This window comes from Ammospiza nelsoni, chromosome 5 (assembly GCF_027579445.1).
Source record: "Ammospiza nelsoni isolate bAmmNel1 chromosome 5, bAmmNel1.pri, whole genome shotgun sequence".
NCBI lineage: Eukaryota > Metazoa > Chordata > Aves > Passeriformes > Passerellidae > Ammospiza > Ammospiza nelsoni.
The window spans coordinates 46,956,435-46,977,030 of NC_080637.1; the positions used below are offsets into that span (position 1 = coordinate 46,956,435).

Genomic DNA, 20,596 nt, shown 5'->3' on the forward strand with positions numbered 1-20,596 from the left:
TAGAAATGACTGAACTTAATTATACAAGGTTTCCATTCTGCAAAATGCTAACACACAGCAGTTATTGGGCAATGAAAGAGAAGTTGCTAATGGAAAAGGTTACATGCTTGATGAAAACAACACACCCTCTGTCTCAGTTGCTGGGAAGTGCTTTCTATTATCCACAGAGCAAATAATTTGAAACTATTGCATGTTTCACCATAATTACATTCTCTTGGATGAAAACATTGAGGTCTCCTGAGAAGATGAGATTTCCTTGATCACACATACCAGCCAGAAAATGATGGCACTTGGTAATAGTGCTCTAAATACTGGGCCTGTCAGGATGTGAAGACCTGAAGTTACTTGATTCAAGCAATTTCCCTGTGTTGCCATTTTGTTGCCTTTAATTTACCTGCTTCATTTGCTGCAATCAGATGACCTCATGTGGCTGGTTAGTGACTTTGAGGAGTCCAGCCTGCCAGGTGCCTTTAGTGAGATAGCAGATAATCATTGTTATCCTGGATTTTGGCCAGAGGTGAGACAGGAGAGCAGCTCCATGTCTTCTCTGAAGCATCCTCGGCCTCTCTGCAGGGGTTTGATTTGACCATCAGCAGCAGGCCCAGCTGACACAAGCCAGTCCCCCAGACATCCTGGGCAGATGAGCTGTGGCACCGACTCCCCATGGGGACTGTAGTTGTTGCAGAAACATGACTTGCCTGATCATTGTGGGGACATTTGGCTACCTGTAGGTTTTTGCTGCTCTTCACTTTGGCTGGATTGAGTTGCTAGAAAGTCTTTTATTATATTCTGAGCAGATTAGCACAGTTCATTTAATTCACCTTTTTATTGCAGCATATATTGCAATAAAAATAAATTGTTGGGAGTGGCCTCATTCTATTTTTGCTCTCAATTTCCTTTGCTGAAAGAGGTTTTCTTTTCTCCAGATCATGTCCAGTCTCACCTGTGGTATCCTCATAGCTGGGTCTGGCTGACAGCCACTGAGATCTTTGGCTTGTTGTTTGCATCTTATAAGCCAGAAGATCTTGTCAACAGATGGAAGGAGAGAAGGTCAGGGAAGAGAAAAAAGACACCAGCAGAGCTGTCTGCATCCACAGTCTTCTTGACTGCTGAACTGGACAAAAAGGTAATGATGTCCATACTACCCCTTCACTCTGCTCATGCTCATTCCCTGACTGGGACATAAAAATAGTTCAGTTTGGCCTGAATGTTTCTCTTTTAGTCACTTGTCTGCTGTCTAATCCTCATCACTTAAAGCATTTGAGGAGGTGGCTCTGATGCTGGGAGGGGGCTTCTCCTGGGGTCTTATTCTCAGTAGCACAAAAATACCTTTCCAGATTGAAAGATGCAGGCAGAAGTTGTGTTGATCTTTTGGTCTCCCCTGGGAATTGCCTTTGGTGACTGCAAAATACTGCTTTGAGTGTCTGCTGCCAGCTCCCTTCAGTGGAGTCATTCCTTTCTTATTTTTCATTTCCCCAGATGAAGGAACTCGCGTTTGCATTCTGCCATCAGCTGCAGTCCAAGTTCCTGGACATGTCTCTGAGTGAGCAGGTAAGGGCAGGGGCTGCAGGAGGGCACAGAGCAGGCCCTGGCATGTGAGGGATGTTGTGTCCTAGGTGGTGGCACAGGACAGATACACAGTACAGGGCTCGCTGCTCTCTGCCCAGGGCACAATCCTCTGTCACATCAAGTCTTGGCTCTTACAGAGGCAACCCACAGTGACTTACTCCTCTGTTTCCACACTTCAGGTTATAAAGAATTTACTTTTTGTGGCCAAAGTTTTTTACTTGCTAGCCCCTGCCTCAGAAGAAGGTAAAGAGGCAGATGGAGAGCTCAGGTCTGAAGTGGAAGAGCAGGAGGTATCAGAGGATGAGAGAGATACTTCTGCTCAAGGAGAGGAAGAAAGAGAGGACACACAAGATAAAGGCCAGCCAGCCACACTGCTGTGGTTAATGAAGAAGCTCTCTGTCATGGGGAAGAGAGAAGCAGCATATTCCCCTAAGGTCCCTTTAAAGGTAAGAACAGTGTTGGTCCCGCTGCTTTTGATGAGGTGGGCACTTCTACAGGACAGTGTTGCTCTGGCTCTGCTTTCAGGGGACAAGGGGCAGAGGCTGCTGTGAGCTGGCACTGAAGTGAGGATTAGTAGGTGCTGAAGAAACACCTGCTGTGTTTTGGGGCTCTCAGGAAAGGCTTGTGCCTGTCCTTGCTAATGCTTCCAGCCTCTTGAAGGGTGGGGGAAGAGTGGTAAACCCCAAGGCACCAAGCCGAAGAGAACAGAGCAGTGCCTTTGAATGCCCCAGAGTGCTCATGCAGGCAGGGGAATGGCAGCGTGGAGTAACTTGCTAGGAGAAGGAGGGGGGAGGTGTGGGAGAGCATCACCAAAAGCACTGTGGTTCCCCATGGTGCACAGATAGGTTGAACTTGTGTGTCCTCAGCTGTTGAGAACAGTGAGAACAAGCCTGTTGCTCAAAGTGTCAACAGCTGCCAACCCAGTCCCAGCTCACACAGCAGGGGTTGTGTCTCTAAAGGCTGCACTTGGATGCAGTAAGACCTTGAAAGAGCAGTGAATTTGTGACTCAGGTGTCTAAAACAACACCTCCTGTGCTGAACAGTGATGCATGGCCCTCTGGTAGCAGTTCAGTTAGGAAGCTTCCTTCCAGCTTTCCTTACTTCATGTCCCACACACTTCTTTTCAGAGAAGCTGCATCTTTAAGTTCCTGGGAGCAATCTCGGTGGATCTGGGGCAAGACAGGATCAAGCCCTACCTTCCAACAATTCTCACCCCTCTGTACAGGGAGCTGAACAGCAACTATGCAGAGCAAGGTAAGGGATTTCCCTCTCAAAGAGGAATGTGCATCACAGCTATGCCCCAGTACAAACATTACCTGCCATTCCTTTTGTCTGATGAGGCATTGATATTGTAATCAGTGAATTTCACCTGCTTGCTGCCTAACCAAAGTACCAGGAAGGGAGGAGGGTGTATGTCAGCTGAAATAGAAACCTGCATGTTCAAAGACTGGAATGAAGTTAGGAATGCTCCTGTGTTCAAGTGGGTAAAGCTTGAGCATGTGGTGTAGTAGGAAAAAACTAGTACTCAAAGGTGGGCTCATGGTAGCAAGACTTAGGGAGTCCTTCCTGAGAGGAGCTTGGAAGAACTGTTTGAGAGACCAGGGGAAGTATTTGCCCTGCTCTCAGTTTTCCTTTGCACCTCTTTGTAGCTTTTTTTCATCCCCAGTATCTTTCTTTTCCCCCAGTGATTGTAGTTAATATATTGCCGCTAACTAGTGATTCCAACAATTAAGCCAGCCCTTATTTGGCTACCAAGGATGCTGACTGGAATAATCTTTATTTCCAACAAAGCCTATTTCACTAGAAGTCTACTGGCTATGTATAGAAAGAAAGCCACTTGTAATTACCTTTGGAATGACTTCACCGTTCTAAAAATTTTTTTTGCTTCTCAGAAGCTTTGTTTGTTTGTTTGTTTGCTGGTTAAAAAGCTACTCTCTGGGAAAGCTGGTGGAGCACCAGCAGATTTCACAGGTACCAGTTTGGGCAAGGTTTATCAGTGTAGCCATCCTTTATTAAAGAAAGAGGAATCCATATTGTGCTCTTGGCTTTTGTTCCATATGCTGAAAAGATAAAGTCAATTTTGTTTAATAGATCCAACACTGAAGAACCTTTCCCAAGAAATCATAGAACTTCTCAAGAAGTTAGTGGGGCTGGAGGCCTTCTCGCTGGCCTTTTCTTCTGTGCAGAAACAGGCCAACCAGAAAAGAGCAATGAGGAAAAAGCAGAGGGCTTTGCAGGTAAGATTCCACTTTCTCTTGAAAGAAAAAGAAATAGGGCTTCTCTAAAGGCTTGAGAGATGCCCAGGAAGGGGAGTTTGAGGAAGAACTGCATCTTTAATTAGGACAGTTTCATCAGTTCCTTTATAAAACTTGGAAGAAGCTGTGTATGATTGGCCTCTTGCACAGGTTCTGGCTGACAGGGATGGTTTTCTGCTCACCTGAAGGGCAAAGCACCCTGAACACCACCCATGTGTTATTTTAGCAGTCACCAGTTTCTCAGGAAGTTGATGATTTTCACAGGGACTGCTGTTAGTTGTCAGTGAACTAACAATATACTGGTTTTCCTTAGACTGTAGCAAATCCTGACATTGCTGCAAGGAGGAAGCTGAAGAGACACAAGAATAAAGCAGAAACCAGGAAGAGAAAGATAGAATCCCTGCGTCCTATGTACAAGGCCAAGCGACATCGAAGTAATGCACTAAAAGATTTGGCAATGCTGGAATGAAAGGGCTTTTCCTTCCTGGAGGATTAATTTATGAAAAGTAATACTGAGTTAAAGAACTAATTACTGTTTTTAAAAGTACTTACATATTTCAGTTGTATTTATTAGTATTTTTATGGCCTTTTTCATCAAGGATCTTAAGTAAATCTTCTAAATTTTTTCCAAACCTGTATATTTACCAGAGCATGTACAGTTAAATGGGAAACAACTATGATATTTTATATTAAATTTTACTTCATTTGTAAGAAATGGGTTCTGTGATGATTGCATTTCTGCCTGTGAGCACACTGGTCTGACTCCTGACTTTGAGTTGTCCTTCAGTTTCTGCAGCTACACTGAGCTACTTACCTGTCACTTCTGGCTGAGAGTGCAGGAACAACAGCTCATGAAGGTGGAAGTTAAATTCAAGTCACTGCCCTGGCACATCAGGGCAGTAATGTGTGCTGAAGACACTGGTTTTCCTTTCAGACACCCACTGACTGCCACATTGGCAGCCAGAGGTGCACTGCTTGTGCTCTCTTGCTGTACAGTGTGTCTGCACTGCAGGTGCACCTCTGCAGGTGTTCGGCTGCGTGGCTGCTGGAACTGGCAGCCCTTGGACTTGTTCCTGTAAAGCAAGCAGCAAGCAAGCAGCCTCTAGGAAGCAGCACACCCTGGGTATAGCTGACAGTTCCAGATTTTATTAGTGTTCTATCTACACCAATATGCTGGCCACCAAACCACCAAAGGAAGGGGGGATGACAAAAAAAAAAAACCCACCAACTTTCTCAGCCAGTAAGACTTCCATACAAATTAACATAAGTACATTCTTTAAACAAAAAGTAAGAAATGGAGTATCATAATGTACACATTCACTTATTTCAGTTTTACAATTGAAGAGAGGCATCCACATTACAGAAGTCAAACTCAAATCTGATCTATTTACAAGTATCTGTGGCCTGAACATACTTAACTGCAGAAAGGAGGATGCTGGCTATAGCTGACACTTCCTTGCACTGGTCAGTTTTGTATCACTGCCTGCTCTTCAAGGCCTCCACCAACCTAGGAAAAAGGTTAAGTCAGTTTACTGAAAAGTCATCTCATTTCTGCAGAAATACTTCCAGCAGAAAGCCAGTCATTCTTCTCATGTAGACTTACATCAGACTATCCACAAATCCAGTCTTATTTAAAAAAAAACCAAATGTGTAAAATTAGATATATGAATGAAACATAACTAGACTGATACTCACCATTCCATTGCTTCATCAAGCCCTGTGCCTTTAGTTGCAGAGGTTTTGAATATCTGCCATTTTCGGTCCTTCAAAGCTGGTAAGCCAAGGGCATTTGCCATTTCTGTGGGAGTCATGGCCTGTTCCATGTCCTGTTTATTTGCAAACACCACCAAAATGGCTTTCTTCAGCTCTTCTTCCTAAAAAAAAAAGCAAAATCATGGCAGTTGTTGCAGAGACTTCTATGGAATTTAAGGAGAGAAAACCTGTATAATATAAAACTGTACATATAATAAAAAAGAACTTCAGCAGCTCTCAATTATTTTGTTTGGTGATTTCTGTTCTGTAGAAAATTCTTCAGTGAAAGAATGGTGTTTATTTTCCATTCCAGTATGAAACTGCTTCCTATAGGAGCAGTTTCAAAACATGGCCAGCCCAAGTTATGAAACAAGCTGGTGGCTGGATTTAACAAGGCACATTAAATGAGCTTGCAGGTATTTTGGGCGGCAAGGCAAGAAAGAGAAAGGAAGTGTTGCTCAACTGATCTTACTTCCATTACCTTGTTCTTCAGCTTCAAAACATTGTAGGATGTCAATTACTAATTACTGTCAATCCTTCAGGGCTTGATCTTGCCACACTGCATTATTTAGCAGCTGTCCTGGCAGGCAGGTAAATTTTCATATGACTGCAAGGCTACATGAAATTAACTGTCCAGGTAATGCTGCACAAACCCATGAAATACCTGCAGAGTATTCAGTGCTTTGTCAGTCAGAAGTGCTGCATGGGCTATGCTGAGGGCTGAAGTTTCACAAGTGAAGTTGAGCTTCACTTGGTTCACTGAATCAAATTTCATATTTACTCAAAAAAAAAGGTTTTAATTTCTGAATTTATTTTACTGATAATGACTGTGATCCTTGTTTTCTTACCTCTAACATAGCAACAAGCTCTGATTTTGAAGTGCCAATTCTGTCTCGATCACAGCTGTCCACTACATAAATGACGGCGTCTGTGTTTGAATAGTAACACCGCCAGTAGGGCCTGCAGAGGAGACACAAGTTCCAGTCATGTCATTTGCATGTCAGCAGTTCCTTTTAGCTAGATAATCAAAAACAGATCACCCAGAGGAAGTAAAAACTCTCGGAGGTGAAAAGCCCCAGGAGGCAAGTAGATTTCTTCAAGGGGCTACAAAAACTAACAGACAGTACAAATACTCTCTGAGGCACAACAAAAAAAAATTAAGAAGCAACTTGAAAACAGGGAAAGAACAGACAAGCTGGCGACAGATTTATTTGGGAATCAGACTGCAGGACATCAGATCCATAACTGAGGGATAGGAAAGCAAAGTAAGTTTAAAGATGTAACCAAAGAAGGGTCACCAGAGAAATCTTAAATGAATAATTAATACAGGCAATTAATTAACAAGGATCAAAACAAAACACATTTTTCAGAATTACTGTACTGAAACTAAAAAGGGAAGGAACCTTTATCTCACTAACTGCACCTTCCTTACTAGCTAACTACACTGCACCTTGCTACTAAGCACTGAAAAAGGGATCAAGGGGATCATACAAGGGTACTGTTAATGACTCATTACAAAACTTGTGAAGCTTGCTAAAAAAATTACCATCTATACCTAAATCCAGCTTCACTACTCTTAAGAATGCAAAGCCAGGCAGTATCTTTCTGGGTTTTTATCACCCCCTCCATCCTTTCTCAAAATGCTACTCAATTGCCTACTACACTAATAAATTTGTTTGTCAAAGTAAAACCGAATACAAATGAAAACCTCAGCTAGTTTTTTTCCAATCTGTGCATCACAGGTTTTACAAACTGAATTCCATTAGATATGTTCTCCTGAGAATGGGCTTTTTAAAACTTAACCAATTTTCAGAAATGCCTGCTATGAGAATTCCAAGAACTTAGCACTTTTTAGAGAAAGTTAATTGACTTTAAGAACTCTATTACCTTATGCTTGTCTGTCCTCCTAAGTCCCAGACTTGAAATTTCAGATTCTTGTACGTCACTGTCTCAACATTGAAGCCAATGGCTGAAACAAAGTTAAACAATTTTACTGTTGGTAATTTTCCTGTTTTTCTGAAGAATATCACGGCACTCAGTTTAAAATTTTCAGTAGCTGCATAATAAAGTTCATGCCCTTTGAAAAGCTACCCCAACAAACATGACTCAAAATAATGCAGAAATATTTCTTTTGAACTAATAAAACCACATTGTAAACATATTGTAGAGATTTGTAAGAAATGCAAAGGTTGTTAAAAATCAACAGCAGTGTGTCTGAAATCACCAAAAGAAACAGAGCAAGGGTTAAAGAACTGTCCTGCTGTGATAACCAAGTACACAACTGACAGCAAGAGAGCACTAAAGAATGTGTCCTTCTGTTCAAACAAGGTCTGCACTCTTTGAAGAGCCACAGCAGAACCAAAGCAGAACCAACTTCTCAGGAGAGGACTTGATACTGATGTCTGGAAGATGGCAACAAGGCTGCAGTATCACATATGTCATTCCTTGTCCTGCCAGCCCAGAGAAACACAGCACAGGGAAGTGAACAGTGGGCACAGGCTGCTTAGAATTTACGGAGGCTGAAATAAGCAAAACCCTCAGGCAAAAAGATTAAGTCCCAGCAAACTGTTGGCTTCTAAAAGGTAATAGAGGCCTGAGCAAAGTGAGATGCAGGAGGAACACAACAGACATGACAGGGACATTAAAAAGTCAAGCACCCCTTGTCCTTCATGTTCCACAGAGTGATCATGGCCAGAACACTTGAGCACACACACTGGGTGGGTGTGGCTGCATGAATGCCAAGACAAGTGGTGAAATCACTTGCATTTTTTAAGTAAGCATCACCTTCTCCCTTGAAAGCTCACATTGAGTTTTGTTACATTTTATACAGATGTAAAGTTAAACAATCTGCTTTCTTCTTCTCCATGTTAAACAAAAGTTTATAAAACCCTTGTAAAAAAAAAAAGGTACACCATCCTATGTACAGCAACAATGACCTCTGAAGTTCACATAATACCTGTATTTGGAAACAAACTGATTATAGAGTCTACATTTACCATCTATTGAATGCTGACCTACCACAAGTAGTCTGTGAAATCATGCTAACAATCTTGAGGTCAAATGCTTTTTGAATTTTTTAAGGCAGCATAAAATATTCTTTTCTAATACTTTTATCCAAGAAAAGTTCTTAGATACAACAGTGCAAGGCTCCCACACCATCAGGTCCTTCTGTTTATGAAGGAAACATGTAGTAAGTTCAGCTGGCAAAGTTTCTGTGTCAGAGCTACAGGCAAATCACAGGCTCCAGGCAAATACTCTCCCTCTGGGCAGATCACTTACTTGGAATGGTGGTAACAACTTCTCCAACCTGTAACCTGTAGAGAATGGTTGTTTTTCCTGCTCCATCCAGCCCCAGGATGAGAATCCTCATCTCTCGAGTTCCAAACAAACTGGAAAAGATGGTGGAGAAGAAGCCCCCTACAAAAACCAGCAGAGAAAGACATTTCAGTGTCAGCCAGCTCTGTGGAGGATATGCAAAGGCAGACAGACCAACCTCATCTCTTGCTGCCCTACAAGTCATTTCTCTTCTCCACTGAAAAAGGACAAGTCCAGGTTGTTGCCCAGATGGCTGTGTGCTCATCAACATCATGTCCTCCTGGTTTATGCTGCCATTTTATGATTTTATGGTAGCTCACTCCAGCAAATCACATTGTAGCAGTATCAAATCTCACTGCAGTTACAATTTTATTTTTTCCTCTTCTCTCCTTTGCCAAAATATGAGTCATCTGCTTTTTGGCTTGTATTAGACTCTACCTTTTCAGTGCCAGAGACTATACAAGGACCAAAAGAAGTCTGAAAGAATTCGGCAACAGAAGATGTCTACGGCCTTCCACAGGATCAACCACTTCTTTTTTTCTTCAAATTAGGTATAAATCAGTCGGACCTATTAAATCAGTTCATTACAAACAGCAAAGCTGCACCAAATCAAGTATGGTAATGCTACAGAGAAGTCTAGCAGCTGATTTTAAATGTCCTTCTCATTCTTTTTTTTTTTTCAAAACCGGCTTGCCCCAGCATCTCATTTATTCTCTAAATGCATGCAAGAGTACTTGTGGCCAGGCTAGTATCTGATTTATGCCTACTAGATTTTTAATCATAAAAAGAACGCTGATGTTCTAAGCCAGTAAGAATTACTTTTTTTTTCCCAAAGATGTTTATAACAAACATACCTTATGTTAAATCATAACTTTGTAAATACACTTAGAGCCTGCAAAAGGTAATGAAACATCCAACAAGCCAGAATCACTGACAACACTGATAAATATACCAGAGACAAATTAAGATTTGTGACCAAAATCTTACTGAAAGATCCTTTGATAAAAATTATTCCCTATGTTTGCCTATCTAGGCATCTGCTTTTCCAAGGAAAGGAGGGAGCAAAGTTTATACTTCAGAGGGAACTGAGACTGATAACAGGTTGCTTTATCTCTTCTGGGCCCATCCCACAGAAGCCATACACTACAGACCTGGAAAACAAGAAGTTATAAGGGACCATCAGCTGCCAGTCTGCATAGTGCTGCTCATGGCACCTCTTACTGCCAGGCAGGCTAATAACTTTAAGAGAACTGAGCTGGAAAAAGGTATTTCAGTAGAAACATCACAAACAGAAGGTTACCACTGGTTGCATGGAGGCCTAAGATGCAAAAATTCTTTCAGTCAGTAACTTTGCTTGCTGCCAGACACCTCTCACTCCCTCTTTTTATACGCTATTGTGCATGCTTTTCCCACACTAAAACACTGCCCAAACACCATCTGCAACAGGGCAGGTTCACCTCAACAACTCAACCCTCGGATTAAGGGCCTCTCCTTAAAATACCCTCCACTTCATTTACCGGTCTGCAGGACCTCCTCTCCTAATCCGCTCTCATCAGCAGCCCATTACAGACTCGATTCACAGTTTAATTTTGCCAGGTGTCAGGAGTACAGCACCTGAGGACATGACCGAGCACACCCTCCTGCGGCTGCTCGGACCATTCCCCACGGCAAGGCAGCCCCAGGGCGGCCTCCGGCCACTGCCCGGTTCCCGGACAGCCGGCCCGCGGGCAGGGCCGGGCCTGAGGGCGGTGGGCATCGCCAAGCGCGGCCCTCAGCCCGCTCTGCCGCCGGCGGCGGGCTGGAGACCCGCGGGAGGGCTCAGCACCGACCCGTCCGCCCTCCCCGCCGCAGGGAAGAGTCCTGATGGACGGCTCCCCTCGGGCAGCCGCTTCCCACCCGCTCCTCACCCATGTCGAGCCGCTCCGCCGGCGCTCCGGCCCTCGCCGCTCCGCTGCCCTCGCCGCGCTGGCCCTGCCGCCTCCGCCCGGCTCCACGTCGGACTCCGCGGCGAGTAAACAAAGCGCTCCGCGCCCGCCGCCGTTTCGACACACGGAGCCCGGCCGCGCCCCCGGCGCGGAGAGAACGGCCTGGGAGGGGGACCCTCGCCGAGCCCTCCCTGGACAAGCCCGGGCGGGAATCAGAGCGGGGAGAAAGGTCGGGAGAATAAAAGCCGCGGCCCTGGGGCCCGCGCGTGGCGAATCTGCGGCGGCGGGAGCGCGCGGCGGGCGGGGCCCGGCGGCGTCACCGGCCCGGGGCCTCCGCGCTGCCCCCAGAGCCGGGCGGCGAACGGGAGCCGCGGCCGCACAACCGACCGCGCCGAACCACCGCCTGCTGCATGAGGGCGGCGTGGGGGAGACCTCGGAGCCAGCACGGTCCCTGGGTTAGGGACTGCTTCCCTCCGACTGGGGGAGAAACAAGAAACATTCCCGGCTGGAAGTGAACAAAGTTCAGCTGTGTAAAACGCTGATAGCAAGCTGCTCCTATGGATTAGCTAACAGGCTCACTTAACAGCAGCACTGTCGTCATCCCTGCATACAAATTATGTCAGCCACGTAATACGGTTGCACAGATAAGTAAATATGAAATCATAAAAAAATGTGAACCATTACATAATGAGAACTCAGAGGAAACAATGTACAAGGCACACATGAGCTGGGCCATAAACTCAGACTGAGTTAAGGGAGAAGTGCAACAGATCTCATGTCAATAATCAATGATTATGCTTTTTTAAATAGCTTTTTTACAGAAAATACAGGGATATATGAAAATCTCATAGGAGAACAATCTAACTGTAGAACCAACCTACCATTCATGATTACTGGCTTCCTCCCCATGCACTTCATTCTGTCCTTATACTTGTGTTGGAGCAAGAAAAGCACAGAAACCTTTACTCCCCCAGCCACAAGAACCAAACCTATAGCAGTTACCTTCCATGAATTTTATCCCTTTTCTCATTTAAACTTATTCAAAGAGAAGCAGCTTGTACTTCTTCCAGATGAATAAAAGGTAGGACGAGGGGAAGCAGAAATTAGCAGTTCACAGTGCAAAATGAATATAAAATCCACACCACAGTAATCAGTCTGCAAGTGATGACACATGAACTCGCTGGTTGCATTAAATCTCTGTGTGAAACAGGAACAACACAGACAAAGATGTTTTAGTTTTCTCTGAAAGCATCAACAAATGTAGTATCATCACAGCTGCAGAACTTCCTGTTTCCTTGAGGCCCTCCATTAGAATTCTTTCTTGCTTGAAATATTACATTATTCATAACTCAGTTGAAAAGAATCCTTTATTTTTATGTCACGTTGGGAGCAGTAGGAAAGAATACTCATCCACAGGGATAAAAAAAAGTAACAAAATAATTTTGGCAGTACTTAAAAAAATGTCTGATCTATAAAATGCAATGACCCAGAAGGCCTGCCCTAGTACACAGCTTCACTGGGCAAGCAGCATCTACCAAGTGCCTTTTAGGTCCTTGATATCCTTAGGAGACCACGGATGCGTCTAACGAGAGCTTGAATAAAGGTGTACCGCGAGCGAATCTTGGAGTATAAACCCTCAATGTCCAGGAGCTTCTTCTGCAGAGATTCACCAAAGCTGTTTGTGGCTTCAATCTGAAGCTGAGAAACAGAGATTTGATGCAGTCATTAATACAAAATCTTTTCTTCCTGAAATGCCAGTTTGTCATCCACTGCCTGTCAACCCCTTCACTATGATTTATTCTCTGACCTGCTTTCCAAATAATGGGTTTTTCTCTAATAAGTACTACTTATTCTATTTTAGGCATTACTGGTTATAATTCAGCTTCTTCACTCATTGTCATCATACAAACACATCTTCCAATTAAAATTTTCCTAGTCCTTTAGGGACTCTTTAAAGAGTCTGTGTGCACCAACAATATTTTTTTCATTAATGCATACGTAAAGAGTCACTGAATTAACTCCATTTTAAGTATTTTACCAAGATGATACTGTATACTTTACTTTTGAACAAACAAAATAAATTACACATGCCTCATGACAAAACACAGCAACTTTTCTTACAGTTCTAGATCCAATAAAGGTACTTGAGACTGCCATTTTGAAGAACAGTTGTTTTCTGCATAGTCATAGAAATGTCAGTGAGATTTATTAATATCTTTTTCCGGCCACTTCTGCATCAAATTTACACAAACTATTTTATTTCTGTGTAAGTGAAATTACTTCTTTTCTACCATTCAAATTTTATAGTCTCCTCAGTTCTTGTTACCGTTTTGATCTCATTTCTCTACAGCCTAGCTGAAGCTGACCCATAGTGAACAGTTTCATCACAGAGAATTGAGAAAAATGCCCTCATATTGCAGATCTTTCAAGGATATCTGGTGTTTTTGGAAAGCTGTTATTAAAAAACACCATTTGACTGGTTGGTAAGAGAAGAAGAATGATTATTTTGTAGGTATAGTTCATTTTTTACTTAACTTTTCATATTAAGATTCAAAGATATGTGCACAGCAGCAAAAGTGCCACCTGTTTCACAATATTTTCCAAAACAATTTTGTAATGCTTCACTGATTCTAAATTAAGTTCTATGTTGTTGGTGTTACTGCAGGTTGTTCAGAAGTGGGAAAACAACAGTCAGACTGCTTCTAATAGCTGCAGGGTAGCCAGGAGCCTTCTGTACCCTGCAGCAGGCTGTCACATCTCACCTGGTCTATGTCGTGCTGGCTCACTCGATTCAGTCCACTACTGAAATCCAAGCTTGGCTCTGATCCAAAGGAATCTGGCAACAGAAAACAAGATGTTAAAATTGTGTTGGCTGCTCCACACTATCCCTGTATCAAGTCATATAACAAATTTAAAACAGCATTCCAATTTGATCCAAAAGTAAACTTAGGCATTAGAAATTACACAATTTTTTTTACTTAAATGGCTTAGAGAAAATACATAAACAGTGAGTCATAAAGATTTTGAACACAAAACATGGCACTCCTCTGCAAATCTACTCTCCCTGATTTCCTTCCATTTTCTTTCTTTTTTTGAAAGATGAAATTCAACAAACTTAAAATCCTCTGGCAAATCAATGGTGGCTATAATTCTAAATTTTAAATACTTTTAAAACCACCAATATTAACTTTATTTCATAATTTCATCTTAGATTATATTGAAATATTTTTCTGTACACTATTTTGGATCAATTATCTGATTGTATTAGCTGAACTTCAGTTAGTTTGAAGGACAGAAATAAAAAAATTAGTTACATTTACTTTCCTTTGGAGGTTATGTGTAATACACATACCCCAGAAGTCTGGGAGTAAACAATATCAGTATTTCCAATTCTCCAGTGCAATATCCAGAGGTGTGACAAAACCAAAATCTCTTTTATTAAATATAAAAGACAAGATATTAATAGTAGGAAATCACTTTAAAGCTAATCACAAGAAGATATTCAAAGGCTTTTTGATGCTTGAGAAATTTTACCTTGCAGCCTTCCTTTCTTAAATGACATCCTAGAGGACAGCAGTGGGTCTTGGGAGTCAGTGGGTGTGCAGTGCAGTAGGTAGTGTTCCAGATGGCGCCAAAGGATGAAGAGACATATTTCTATGATATCTGCAGACACATCTCAGTGAAGGACTCCAATTTGGTTGTCTTTGGATTGTACATTATGTATAACATATATGAGCATATTTACACACTTGGAAACAGCTGAAGATGTCAGCTCAACCACCTGTCACCTCCTACACTGCCATAGCCCAGTAATGGATCGCTCACACTCACTGTCCTCATCACCCTGCAGAGCCTCAAACCAGCCCTCAGGAGGAGAGCAGAGTATGGAGTGCTCATGCGGTTTGTAAAGGTGCCTCAGCAGCATACAGCAAAGCTGAGGTTATAAATCCAGGCACGGCAGGAACATCCCAGGTGACAACAGAGAAGTGTGCAAGAGCACATCTTTCCCAAGGGAGGTTGCAGAGGAAAATTCTGATCTGTTGAAGACAATTTTTTTGTGAATGACTGGTTATTTCCATAGAATTACTGGTGTTTATGAGATTTAGGTTTATGCAAGGTTGGCTGTTTGACTACAAACTCCTATTATGACAGGCACATCAAAATTATTTTTCAAAGTATTTCTTCCACCATATTTGGACATGTGTGAATGTTTATGGGGTCTGGACACTAAAACTGAAGAGCTGGGCTGTAACAATTCCTTTATTGGCATATTGCAGAAAGTCCTAGCTGGGTTTCAAAATGGGAATTATTAACTTGAAAATCGTTACGTTCTGGCAGTAGCAGAGCAATACCCTTGTAAGTTAATTGTCAGTATTTCAAATTTACTTTTGCAAAGAATTTTTGTTCAAAGTGGTCAGAAATCCAGGTAAAAAAACTCTGTTTCTATCTCTCTGCTTTTCTGGATCATCACCTTGAGGGTCATTTCAATTTTAGAAGGATACAGGAACAGAGGGAGAGCAATTTGGCTCGGTTATTTATTAGTTTCACCAGGCGCCGCCTTGCCAATACGTATTTTTGGGAAGTGGAAATCTTGTCAACCCCAGCTGGCATAACTGACTGACACAACTGTGATGGGAAGAGAAAAAACAGAAAGACAGTAGCAAATTACAGAACATCAAGAGAAATAAGCAAATAAGGTTACTTATTAATATCTAGAACTTTCTTCTAAGCTACTATTTCTTTACAACCTTACTCTCTATTTTGAATTTGCATAACCTTGCTGACCAAAAAATGGAAAAATGAAACCCATCTCCAAGCAACTATAATAAAAGTCACAACTTTGACAAAGTTAAGCCAAATATTTTCCCTGAAGTTTTAAATCACTCATTCTGTGGACCCCCTTCACCAACAACAGAAAAGAATATGCACAAGAAGTGGAACTGCTTGCTTATCAAAAATGCTTTGGAGCCTTTGTTACAGCTGTGTCCAAATTAGTACAATACATTAACTACAGACTCAGAAGAACAATTACCTCTTTTATTTCATCTGGTGGCAGTTGCTCCACATTTTGCAGTTTGTTAACACTCTGACGATGGCTGTCATAGTAACTGAAGAAATCGCTAGTGCTCTGTTTCAGCAGGTAAACAATAATGCCCAGGCCAGGCAAGTGCCAATACGGGACCACTGGAGCTTGTGTATCTAGACAAGATATTGAAGATAAGAAAACAAAACTAATAAAGCCCCAAGAAATCAATAAGCTGTGCTCTCTGTCAATAACCTAGACAGGAAAGCACTGGCAAGTACATTTTGCCCTTGTGTCAGAAGTAACCTAAATGTAATTCTAGGCAAAAAGTTCTGTGACTGCAGTACTAAAACGCAGTCAGCCTAGCGCAGTAGTGAGTGCAAAATGTGAAATGTAACTAGATTAGAAGACTTACTATTTACATATTTAATCCATTCAACTGCATAATAGCACAGTGTAAACTCTTGCCATGTGTTGTAATAGAGTTCCAATCAAAACACATCTTACATGTCATAAATGAGGTCCTACTTTCAAATAATGTAATCCAGCACAGATACTGAAATCTGATCTTGACTTCCCACTGTCTTGTGCTATTTATTTACATACACACATTTCTTTACTGACATATATTTCTGAGGCTGTCAATGAAAAAACAATTTGTTTGTTTTAACTAGGATTAGTTTCTGATTTGGCTTAGTGCAAGGTTGAACAAGCATGGATGCCAGAATGAGAGAGTGAGCAGCTACAGTATTGGCATAAAGTGACTTAAACAGTATGTGAAACTACAGCCTCTGGTTCACTATTTCCTAGTAGTCCAAATGTCACACTGTTCAGGCTCATAAAACAGCAAGTCAAAAATCTCACCCTGCCGAGGCCCATCTCGGTTGGTTGACTCTGACAGGCTGGGAGTAAACAGACAAACAGTGTGTTGGAAACTGGGGGCGCTTTGCAACATCAGTGACTCACAGTATTCCATCACGTTGGCACAGATCTGCCAGCAAAGGGGAAAAAAAAAAAGACAGCATGTCAATTACAGTATCTACAGGCTTTGAAGCATTAAATTTTACATGGACAAACATCAGTGAACAATATGCTTTGCTCCTCTCTTCCCACCAGATTGTTATGATTCTATTTTCTCATTGGTTACAAACTCTCCTACTGCAAGTCTAGGACTTGCAACTTTGCCTCTTTCCCAAACCTGCTAGCTAGAATTTCTGGATAATTTTATGTCCCCTTAGGCTTTAAGTTAGTGTTAGCCATTACCCTCTATACACAGCTTTCATTTTGAACATTTCTATCAATTTAAACCTTCAAAATACACAGTTTGTATGCGAAACAATAAAGGTTTCTAATGCAAATGTAAGTAAATACATTTTCAAGGATTACTTAAATAAAATGTGGACTCCTATACCACACTAAAACCAGTGTAGAGCATTACCACTACCATACGAAATAATGATAACCAAACAAATCTGCACAGCAGGCAAAATGTTGAGACTGAAGCTTCTTGCATCTTGTGTCCTTACCTGTTGCATGGCCAACTCAATTTCATCCCTCTTGTTCACTCTGTCTCCTGCTAGGTTATCATCTTGCAGCTTGAACTGCCGTAGCCTGTCTGACCCTCCAAACCGACTCAGAAGTCCCAAGCACTGGCGCTGCCGTAAGGAATGAACATTTAAATGAAGTGCACATTTCTTTTCACTTAAGTGATACATGTTCCTTAAAACAGTATTAAGAAAGAGATGCAGACAAAACTTATGGCATTGTTTACATTTGTAAACAAAATGTAAGTTTTTAGTGTTTTAACTTACCTTGATTTAATTTGGAAATTAATGGCACCTTAAAACACTGCCAATGAGAAATGAGTGCAATTCACAAATGCACAACTTTTCTTGTGTCTCTTGCAGACTATTATACAGAATACTATCAATGACAGTTTAGGTTTACCCATTCCCACACCTAAAACACCTTTACCTATACAGACAAACAAAATCTAACATCCAGTAAAAGCAGAGTACAAAAGCTACTTCAGTAACAAATAAATGAACCACTAGCATGTCTGATACACCAAATTGTTGAGCTGGAGACATGATTGTGGCCCAAGTGGTAACAGGCTGTTTCTGCATTACTTCACATGCTTTGGTGTTGGCTTCAAATTTTTCTCTTCACCCAAGTCCTAAGCTAGGAAGGGAAACAAAGTCCCTGATGCAACCCTGATGCTGTCAAGTGTTATTTTTTCTAATGCACAGGGAAGTGTGGGGAGACACCAAAAAACAGACCATCAAAACCCCATTCACTCCCACAAAAAAAATCCTCACACATTCTTCTTGATGCTGGAAAACATCTCTTTCCCAATTGCTACTATTCAAAGTAAAAAAAAACAGGAAGAAACATATCAAGGCAGCCAATTCTAAAAGGACATGGCTTAAATATATTACTTTATTACCTGAAATCGCCCTATGTGTCCTTGTAGCTCCATCTGTGTCCCTTCATTAACATCCATGTCCAGCTCATTTAGCACTCCTGATAAAAGACACAGCCATTAAGTAACTGTTTGTTTGGGGTTTTTTTAAACAGATTTGTGCATTATTACATTTAAATACAAGCATTGTTCAGAAATATTTCAGCCAAACATTCAACTTGTATTTTGCATATTTTTTGAGCAAAACATTCAGATATGAATGCAGCTACCAGGAGATGTATGAGAGCATGCAGCTTACTGTTCTGGTAAGTAATCAAATGAGGGCAAGGAGGAAGGGAGGCTGGCATGGAAACTATAGCTGTTGTGCAAAGCTCTGTATACTGTAAGCAAAGAAGCACCTGGGCTTAACCTACAGCTCTGCACTCCTTCCTACAGTAGTCAGACATTTCTCCTGAACAAAGAAAACCATTAAATCAAAATAGAGAAGTTATTTTGAACTGGTGAGCATGCAGAAGAAACCACTATATCCATCACAATCATTATTAGCCCTTTGTGAAGAAGTCACTCAAGAAAAATGGCAGTATGCTAATTTGCAGTGCTTTCCCCCAGGAAACTTTATATTTTAAACAAATAAAAACAAAGAAGACATTAAAAAAATAGGTATACAAACAATTTTCTATCTTAATTTCCTCAGTTATAGAACTTATTGAATAAAAACGGTTTTTTGAAGAGACCACAGATACTTTGAGCACTTCTATTTGTAAATCACCTCCAAGACGCAAAGTACTTAGTGTGAGGTAGCATGATGAAAAGAAAATGGGAAGTCAGATACATATGGGTAAGAGCACTATGTCTACTGCATCTTTACTTCAAGAAAAAGTTATTTAACATTTCTTGATTTTTCTCAGAGCTCTACATGTCAAAAAAAAATCTGTATTGTCATGGATATTCTCTTCTGTCTTACTGTTTCTTTACAGAAAACAAAGCCTGAGATTCATGCAAATGGGGTTGAGACTTCAAAACTGCAGTTCCTACCAGGCAATGCTGCCTTGCTGATTATTCCTGTCAGGGAGGCCAGCTCCTGGAGAGATCCAGCACTTACATCTTGACACCTCAGGATTGCCTGGATTGTATCTGAATGGGAAATGAGGAACTGCAAAACCTGCACCACAAGAAAAAAAGAGAAAATATGAATGACTCAAAATTTAATAGCAAGCAGAGAGGAAACAATGCTTCTGAAGAACTTTAAAAGACCTCGTGTACCAGTGAGGATGGGATTTAAAAACACCAAAACAACTTACTGTCAGAGCAAAGGCACACAATTTCTTTGAATGAGCAATACCAGTGGTACTCAAGCAAGTTTTGGAACTTACCTGTCCTGCAGCCTGCAAGTGTTGTGCCATGCTGGACGTGAGGATCACTTGGCACAGCTGGAGAGCTGGAAGCAGAATCTGGCGGTAACGCTCCACTGGGGCAGGAATGAACACTGGGGGATCTCTCATTGCATACATTCTTAGGAGGCATAAAAAGAAGGGAGAAAACAAAAGATAAAGAGTGCAAGAAGAATGAAATCCACTAGTGAGGCAGAGCCTCAGCCTACAATCAATCAAGAACCTAAACCCATTTGTATTTCAATAAGATATCTAGACCTGAACTGACTTTCTATTGGAAAAGCAACACATTTATGATACACAGCTGCTGCCAGACATTTTCTGTAAGCAGGGAAAATTACTTCTTTGTATTATGCTACACTAAACTAGATAACTTTGTTGCAGAAATACCATACCTGCTTACTGATATACAAAACTAGGTATTCTCAAATATTTTAGGAAGAGTTGTACTTAATTCTAAAGCAACTGTTAAATACAGTCCTCCACCAAATGTACTGTAGGTTTTATACAATCTTATTATGTCTAATTGGAACTTTCAAATAGTATACTTTGTCTAAGTCCTAAATTTTTCCAAAGCATTTCAACTCTCTGTGTAACTAAGAACTGTGAGTTTAAAAAAGGAACCAAGGCTTGAAACCAACCCAGGTAATTTCCCCTAAATATGGAATTTTTATCTCTGAGATCTTCTCTCAATCACCTCACAATGACTAATGTGGTATTAAACTTGCCAAGTGGCACATCAAGAAACTTGCCAAGCAATATATAACCGTGAATATTTTTTTTCAAACACATCATGAAATATTCCTGAAATAGTATTTAATTCACTGGTCTCTCAATGCTTTATGGTGGAGGACAGACTCTGCCCTTCACAAACTGCAAAGCCTCCAGAATAAGTTTACAGTGTAAGCTGTTTGTCAAACATAACAGTATAAATTATTTAATAA

The 20,596-nt window shown here is 41.4% G+C and overlaps 3 protein-coding genes across 3 annotated transcripts in view; 1 reads left to right on the top strand and 2 right to left on the bottom strand.

Moving 5' to 3' along the window:
* UTP20 (UTP20 small subunit processome component) overlaps positions 1-4,539 on the top strand; it is a 62,854-nt gene extending 58,315 nt beyond the window's left edge. Inside the window, exons 57-62 of the mRNA XM_059471943.1 lie at positions 927-1,126; positions 1,480-1,551; positions 1,749-2,015; positions 2,697-2,823; positions 3,661-3,806; positions 4,138-4,539. Of these exons, the coding sequence (XP_059327926.1) occupies positions 927-1,126; positions 1,480-1,551; positions 1,749-2,015; positions 2,697-2,823; positions 3,661-3,806; positions 4,138-4,293 (968 nt within the window). The 3' untranslated portion in view covers positions 4,294-4,539. The remainder of the gene's footprint in view (positions 1-926; positions 1,127-1,479; positions 1,552-1,748; positions 2,016-2,696; positions 2,824-3,660; positions 3,807-4,137) is intronic.
* Positions 4,540-4,948: 409 nt separating this feature from the next.
* On the bottom strand, positions 4,949-11,029 carry ARL1 (ADP ribosylation factor like GTPase 1). The gene is made up of 6 exons (XM_059471944.1): positions 10,799-11,029; positions 8,856-8,993; positions 7,464-7,545; positions 6,425-6,536; positions 5,520-5,698; positions 4,949-5,331 (listed from the first exon to the last, which is right to left on the bottom strand). The coding sequence occupies exons 1-6, from the start codon at positions 10,800-10,802 to the stop codon at positions 5,301-5,303; spliced, it is 546 nt and encodes a 181-aa protein (XP_059327927.1). The 5' UTR covers positions 10,803-11,029; the 3' UTR covers positions 4,949-5,300.
* A 1,136-nt stretch (positions 11,030-12,165) lies between these two features.
* The window catches only part of NUP205 (nucleoporin 205), a 44,914-nt gene continuing 36,483 nt past the window's right edge, over positions 12,166-20,596 (bottom strand). The window contains exons 34-43 of the mRNA XM_059471961.1: positions 19,635-19,773; positions 19,297-19,423; positions 18,286-18,362; positions 17,366-17,494; positions 16,704-16,830; positions 15,849-16,015; positions 15,319-15,442; positions 14,351-14,479; positions 13,579-13,652; positions 12,166-12,514 (exon numbers count right to left, since the gene is read on the bottom strand). Coding sequence (XP_059327944.1) covers positions 12,362-12,514; positions 13,579-13,652; positions 14,351-14,479; positions 15,319-15,442; positions 15,849-16,015; positions 16,704-16,830; positions 17,366-17,494; positions 18,286-18,362; positions 19,297-19,423; positions 19,635-19,773 — 1,246 coding nt within the window. The 3' untranslated portion in view covers positions 12,166-12,361. The remainder of the gene's footprint in view (positions 12,515-13,578; positions 13,653-14,350; positions 14,480-15,318; positions 15,443-15,848; positions 16,016-16,703; positions 16,831-17,365; positions 17,495-18,285; positions 18,363-19,296; positions 19,424-19,634; positions 19,774-20,596) is intronic.